Below are 7,461 nucleotides of genomic sequence, written 5' to 3'. Positions count from 1 at the left end.
CGCTTCCCGCACCCCCCGAGGGACCCGCGCTGGCAGGGCCGGCCGCGGCATCACGCCCCCACCGCCGGCAGCCCGCCTGCCCGCCGACCCGCGCTGGGGATGGGGCTGCTGCGGGCCCCGCTCCCCGCGGGCGGACGCCGGCTCGGGCCCCTCCCGCCCGGCCAGCCCCGGCATGAGGCTTCCCCCGCCGGTCACGAAGGCCGGGCCGGGCCCACCACGCCCCGGCGGCGGGCGGGGCCGCGCTCCGGCTGCCGGAAGACCCGGGCGGATCGGCCGAGAGAAGGGATCGGAGTCGTTTCCGCCGCCGCACAATGGCCGGGTGACGGTGGCAGGCGGGCCTTCGGCAGCCGGTGAGTGCCCTTCTCTCGGCAGGTGGGGGCCAGGCGAGCCTGTCCCCGGCAGCCGGCGGCGCTCCCCGGCGTCCTCCCCCCTTCGCCTGGGCCTGGATCGCGGCCCGCCCGCTCCTGCGCCCGCGGGCTGTCGGGCTGCGCGGGGCGGGGGGCTGGTGTGCCGCAGTCCGGGCCGCGGCCCTGCAGCGGCCGCCTGGCTGCCCTTCCCTAGGCCGTTCCCTAGGGATAGTGCGGGGGGAGGCGGGAGCGGGGCGGGGGCCTCCGTCAGCCGGGGCGAGCGCCGAAGGAGGGGGCCGGGCGCTGCCGCGTGGGAGCAGGGGAGCCCCGGCCCGGGCAGCGCGTTTCCTGCGCGGCGGTGACGGAGGCGGGTGCCGTCACGCCGCCGCGGGGGTCCCGCCGGCGCGTTGGCCGGCGCTGCGGGCCCTCGGGGTGCCGCGGGGCGCCGTGCGGGGTCCCGCCGCTGCCGCAGGCATTCCCCGCCAGGCAGAGCCCCCCGCCGCCGGGAGCCCCGCGGGGCGCCTGTCGCAGCCCGGGTGGTGGCGGGCCGGGGGCGCCGCGTCCGGGAGCGGCTCTGGAACGGGCTGGGCTTAGGCTGCTCTGAGACTCGGGTTTGACGAAGTTTCCCTCCTGGAATAGGAAGCAAGTTCACTCTGCGCGTTTGAAACTTCTTTCGGCTCGGCCGGAACGCTGCGGTGCCACGGCCGTGCGGCGTTCGGGCTCCTGAACTCGGTCTTCAGGACAGGAGCCCTGCCTGCTTTGTCACCCCTGCAAGAGCAGAAAACCTCTTCTCCTTAAGTGGGCCATAAACACCAAAAGCCTCAAGCCTATAGAAAGCAGCCACTGAGGTCCCCGAGGGTGCCTTTGGGGCTTGCAGAACTTTAAAAGAGATTTTAAGAAAATCAGGTAGCCTGTTTGCATATTCACGGCAACAGAAGGGCATTTCCTGCAGTTTAAGTGCTTCTTGTAAATGCCCTACAGCCTTCACTGCACCCTTAAGCTCGGATATGCCTTTTGAAAGAGATAACCTTTTTGGGTTGGTTGTATGTGGCTGTATTTAGATCATACGATATTCAGTGTTGTGACCGCTGCTGCTTACTTGTGTTTAGCTGGATTCTTCCAGCTAACCCCCCCTTTCACAGTCCACACAGGTTTATGCTAACATTGGAGTTACAGCTCCCTGGAAATGCTTTACACTACGAACATGGATGTGACTGGGGCAGGAGGGGCGCATTGGTACCCCAGATCTTTTGGAGAATAAGAGAATACTAAAATAGTTTGAAATACGAGTGCTTGATACTGAGTAACATGAGACCTCAGAATGCTGGTCTAAGTAAAACATTCGGAGTGCACTGGGAGTGCAGCATTGTTTCTTAATCATTGTATCATATTTGCCTGACAGACAGATTGCTACTCAGCTTCTACATCTCTATCTCTGATCACAATTTTCATTCTTAACAAGGTGAACGGTGTCTACTGTGCAGGAAGGGGAACATTCAGATGATGTAGAACGGTTTTGGGGCCATCCTTGTTATTGCTTCCTACATATTCTACATACTACAGAGTCCCCTCAGTCATTCTTTCAAAGCTTTCCTATACTGAGTGGAGACTCTGATGTGGACTTTGAATAGTTACTTGTCCTTATGCCCCGGTTTCAGCAGGCTCAGAGTTAATTTTCTTCTTAGTAGCAGGCACGGTGCTGTGGTTTTGATTTGGTGTGAGGACAATGTTGATGGCACACGGATGGTTTTGGTTGTTGCTGGCTGATGTCTGTACCAAGTCAAGGAGTTTTTGGTTTCTCAGGCCTTGCCAGCGAGAGGGCTGGAGGGGCACAAGAAGCTGGGAGGGGACACAGCTGACCCAAACTAGCCAAAGAGATATTCCACTCGATAGAACATAACATCATGCTAAGTATATAAACCGGGGCGAGCTGGCCAAGGCCAACCAATTGCTGCTTGAGGACTGGCTGAGCATTGACCAGCAGAAGGTGAACAAATTGTATTGTTCATCACTTGGTCTTTTCCCTTCTCCCCTTTGGATTTTTTTTTCCTCTCCCCTTCTCCCTCCTTTTCATTACAGTTGTTGTTGTTACTATTATTATTATTATTGGGGTTTATTTATTTTCTTTTATTTCAATTATTAAACTGTTCTTGTCTGAACCCTCCAGTTTTATCTTTTCTAATTATTCTTCCCATCCCTTGGCAGGGGGTTGGGGGTGGGGGGGCAGTGGTGAGTGAGTGGCTGCATGGTACTAAGTTGCCATCTGGGGTTAAACTGCGACACCTTAATGTCCAAAAAAGACATAGGCTGTGTCTGCATTTTGTGATCCACCCATAGGTGTTAGACATTTTAAGAGAAGAAACCTAGCTGAGTTTGGTTGGAGCAAATTTTGCTTTCAACCAAGACTTGCTTGCCTTTATGGTATGCTGAACTAGGGCTTTGATTGTTGAGTTTTCCATAACAAACAATAACCAGTGTTTATCACTTGATGAATTTTAAAATACAACTTTTAAAGTTTTTAGTTTCTAGGTGGAATCGCTAAATTGAACAGCAATAACTATGGGAGAAGCTGCAAAACCTTGTTTTGCCAAACAAGGTAAAGAACAGGAAATTCCACATCAAGAAGAATTAAAAGGAAGTCCCTTGCAGAAAGTCTACCAAGTCATGGATGAATACGGAAATGGACGTAGCAATAAAAAGGATACTAGCCTGCAGAAGAAAAAGGGAACACCGGTTTATTGCGGAAACAGTACCAGGCGAGGGCTACATAGTTTTTTGAATAGCCCATATTCACTCAAAAACATGACTTGCAGTCAAGGGTCAAAGTCAAATGATACCCAAAGAGACCAAATGAAGAAGTGGGTATCTGATGACCATCATGGTACTTCTGACAGTTGGAGAGAGTACAAATCTGTTGCCTGGTTTCCTGTGCATAGCAGGACAAGAAAGGACTCTTTGCATGAAGTTGAAGGTGCAGGAAACAGAAATGTAAGACGACAAGTTCAGGAAGACTTAATGAGTGAAGACGTGCCAGACACGCAGAAAGGAAACTCTGGTAAATCAACATGCTTGGTTTTACGTAGCTGTCCAGTAAAGTAGCTTTATCTGTTACTGAAAAGTGAAATGTCAAGATTCACTGTTAAAGCAAAAAAAATCATTTTTGTTCTGTCCATATTGCAAACTATTGACTATACTGTAGCACTCTACACAAGTTGTTACAGCAAATGATACAGAACTTGCTTTATAAATGTTGTTGGCTTTGTAAGTTAGTTTATGAGTGGTAGGAGTCAGTAGGTTTGCAACATCTGTGTAGTGTCCCTGTTTGCAGTTTTCTAGGTACGATTTGACTGAATATGTCAGGCTGGTAAGGGGTGTTTCAGTTAAGTTGATAACATGGTAAGATTTTTGAGTTGTGAGGTCTGTAACAACGTATCTTAATGAAGATTGAAAAGAATGCTCCATAGGTACTGCCAGAACTTAGTACTAGCAACAGTAATACAGCAGTAACACAAAACTAATTGTCCATGCATATTGAACTTCTCTATGGGCAATTGCTACTAATAATGAGACTAGAAGCCCTATGTATTGAAATGCAAGGGAGAACAGGCTAAAGGAGGATAAAGTGATCAGTGTCCTAAGATCTTCATTGCATGCGAGTACTAGAAGGAAATGTAAGTAGATCAAAGCAGAAAGAGGAAACTTTAAAGAAGAGAATAATTAGACAAACTAAGAAAGACTAAGGTGCAGATGAGGTGCTGCTAACATGGAACAACTGCCTGTTAACAAGAGGTCTGTCTTGTTTTAGTTCAGACTGAGGACCAAAGACAGTATTGCTCTGGCTACCCCCCAGCTGAGAAGTAAAGTTATTGCTGGTTGATGCCAGAAAATCCAGGAGTTAAATGTCCTTTCCCTTGATATTAGCTGTCACTAAAAAGGTAAACTGTGAGCAGGTGCCCAGTGTTTCTCACTGTTAGAAGTAAGTTGCACACTTAAGCTCAACCTCAGATGAGGAGAGAACAGAGTAGAATGCTTTTACAAGTTTTGTTCTTGAATTTGCTGGCTATAATGAACTTTTTTCTGTGAAACTTCAGGAACTCACTGAAGTAGGTTTTTTGGAACCACTGGCAAGCATACTTGTGAATTTATTCAGAAGTGAGCTACTGGCATATAGCAAAGGGCAAGTGCCTCTTAAAAATGGAATTAAAAAATGGTATGCAACTTTAATCTTGGGGAAACCATTCTCAAGCAAATAATGTAACCTGCTATAAGTATTTGAAAGGCAGCAAAGAGATAAGTAGCAGTAAACATAGTTTTATCAAGAAAAAAGTATGCCAAGTCCTTCTAAATAATTTCTTTAACATAGTGATCAATCCCCTGTAGACATGGGAGAAGCAGTTAGTAGATACTGCTAATAGTAGTACTGTAGTACTTTAGACACTGTTGTGTGACAGTTCTGTAAGTAAACTAGAGAAAAATTCTCTAGATAGAATTAATACAAGAGACTTGCAGAGATGATTAGATAATTATACTCAGAAAACGCTTACCAGAGATTTTGTCAAAATTATAGGAAGCATTGAGCAAGCATCTATGGGGATTCTGCTCTGTTCAATTCTACTGTTTGTTACACTGATGATGAGTGGACAGCATGGTTTTTAATTGTGTGCTCTTAAATTTTAAGATGCTATGGAGCTGGTAGGAATGGAATGCAGGAAAGCAGGAAGGTCAATTAATGTAACTTTGCACAATTGGAGAAATGACCTACGTATAGCATGAAATACAAAAGACACATGCAAATGCCATTGTTTAAGGAGGAATGTCAACTGTAAAAATAAAGAAGGAAAAGTTATTACAAAGTAGGATATCTGGCTTACAGCCTCATCTGTTGGAAAGATGCGTTGGGTCTGGCTAAGCCCCACAGCAGCCCTCAGTGCTGTGCTTGTGTCCATAGCTGTGAAGGCGGTGATAACACACCAGTGCTTTGGCTGCTGCTGAGCTGTGCTTGCACAGCATCAAGGCTGCCTCTCCAACCTCTACTACCACCACCAGCAGGCTGGGGGTGGGCAAGATCTTGGGGGGGGACACACAGCCAGGACAGCTGACCCAAAGTGAGCAATAGGATATTCCATACCATATGATGTCTGCTCAGATACAAAAGCTAAGAGAAAGGAGGAGGAAGGCAGGACATTCATTATTTACAATGTTTGTCTTCCAGAGCAACCACTATATAAGTGGCTAAACATGACCTGCTGATAAGTAGAGAATAACATCTTTTGTTTTCCTTTGCTTCTGCATGCACAATTTTTGCTGTTGCTTCATTAAACTACCTTTATCTTCACCCACCAAGTTGGGTTTTTTCCCCATCTTATTTTCTCACCACCCTGTTCTGCCGAGGAAGGGACCGATAGAGTGGCTTGGTGGTCACCTGGCATCCAGCCAAGATCAACCTACCACAGAGACACAAAGCAATGGGCCTAAAATTGAGCAAGAAAGGTTCAGATGAGGATTAAAGGGAAAGTTTTTAATGGTAAAGCTAGGGAAGTACTGGAGAGGTTGTCTAGGCAGCTCACGTAGTAGGTACCTGAAGGCCTGTAAGAACAGGTTGTGTGAGCATTGCTCAGGGCTGACCAAAGTTTATTTCATCCTGCTGCAAAGCACAGGTATGGCATAGCTTGCCTTCTTGAGGTCCCTTCAAAATCTCTAATTCTATGTTAAGTAGCAAACAATTACTGAAAATGTTTCTTGTAGCATTTCCTTTTACTTGAAATCGTCTGTGCAGTTGTCCCTTTCCTTTATGCCCTTTTACTGTAGCTCATAAGGAAGTTTACGGAATCTCCGAGACACTGATTTTTCTGCAGGAGCTTAAAATTTAACTTGCCTTTATTTAGTCATTAACCTATAATTAGATTGTCAGTGCTGTAAGTACTAAATATCGGAAGTATTGATTCACTTTGTAATTTTTAAGTTACTTAGTGGTAACAGAAATAATTGGTTAGTAGGTAGTTGTCACATGCTTTCCTGCAAAGATATTAATTTAATACACACTTTTCTCCAAGTTCTATCTACACTGACCAGTAAAAATGTAGTCAAACAACTGTGGCTGGTTTTAGGATTTTGAACAGGATAGTGTGAAACATGGAAGGGATATGTAAAGCTCAGAAACTCAGACTTGTTTCTGCTCTTCAGAGCTTCCTTTGGAGTACTGTCCCTGCAAGCTATTAAACCTTAGTGCTGTTTATTCCAGAATAAACTTGTGCTGCTGCTGAAAGAAATAGTAACATTCTTGTCCTGGTCCTGTTTATACCACCAGCACATGCAGGTTGATCATTGAACTGGTTTCAACAACTGGTTGAAAATAGACAACCAGGTTGTTTCCCTTTGCCAATTACTAGAGACAAAAATAGTGGTCATGGAAAAGAAACTTTGTAAATGTATTTGGTAAAGCAGTTTTGATTTTTTTTTTCCTAAGTGATTATTACAAATGAAAACATGCTATAATAAGGGGTTTGGAGCCTAAGGAAGTTGCATAAACTTTCTCGGAAGCAGGGAACTTTGGAAATTCTATGTATCTGGACATCCTGTATAGCTGTTCAGGTGAAAGGTAAGGTGTGACCTGAAGTAATGTGTGAAAATCTGTCCTGTGTATATTCATTCCTGAGGTGATTTTTACAGGTATTCTTTGGACCAGTAGCAATTTCTGCTTCAAAATGATGGCAGAGTAGAAGTGATATTTACATTAATTTGTTCCAGAACTGTTGCTGTAAACATACAAGCTTTCTAAGCCTGTTTATTCTGCCAGTTTTACAGTTTTATTAAGCAATGTCTGAAGATACTTAACAAGTTCGTTATTTATTGACTTGTGTAGCCAATAGGGCTGGGTCTATTTAATAATGTGAAGGCAATACTGATCTATATTCTGATTTAATTGGAAGGCAAGTGACATTAACAGACAATTACTGCTGGTGATAATAAATTGTTCTGTGTCAGTTAAGATGTGGCAGTGCTACATCATAGTGCTGTTAGCTCTTACAAATCATTAAGATTGATCTACACTCACCAATTCTGTGATATTCATAGTGGTCTGTAGATCAGTTCACTTTCTAGCTTGTTCATCTAC

The 7,461-nt window shown here is 45.8% G+C and overlaps 1 protein-coding gene across 6 annotated transcripts in view; it reads left to right on the top strand.

Moving 5' to 3' along the window:
• Nucleotides 1-252: 252 nt before the first annotated feature.
• TUT7 (terminal uridylyl transferase 7) overlaps nt 253-7,461 on the top strand; it is a 42,493-nt gene continuing 35,284 nt past the window's right edge. For 3 of the 6 annotated variants that reach the window (XR_003560866.2, XM_055698397.1, XM_014281704.3), the window contains exon 1: nt 1,079-3,402. Coding sequence is in view for 4 of the 6 variants with exons in the window: in XM_055698397.1 (XP_055554372.1) it covers nt 2,907-3,402 (496 nt within the window). In the remaining 2 variants the exon portion in view is untranslated. Of the gene's footprint in view, nt 351-1,078; nt 3,403-6,813; nt 6,946-7,461 lie in introns of those variants that run through there. The other 3 variants (XM_055698395.1, XM_055698396.1, XM_055698398.1) reach the window with 3 other exon arrangements.

This window comes from Falco cherrug, chromosome Z (assembly GCF_023634085.1).
Source record: "Falco cherrug isolate bFalChe1 chromosome Z, bFalChe1.pri, whole genome shotgun sequence".
NCBI lineage: Eukaryota > Metazoa > Chordata > Aves > Falconiformes > Falconidae > Falco > Falco cherrug.
The sequence above is the reverse complement of the archived record's forward strand: the minus strand, read 5'-3'. Positions and strand labels throughout refer to the sequence as shown.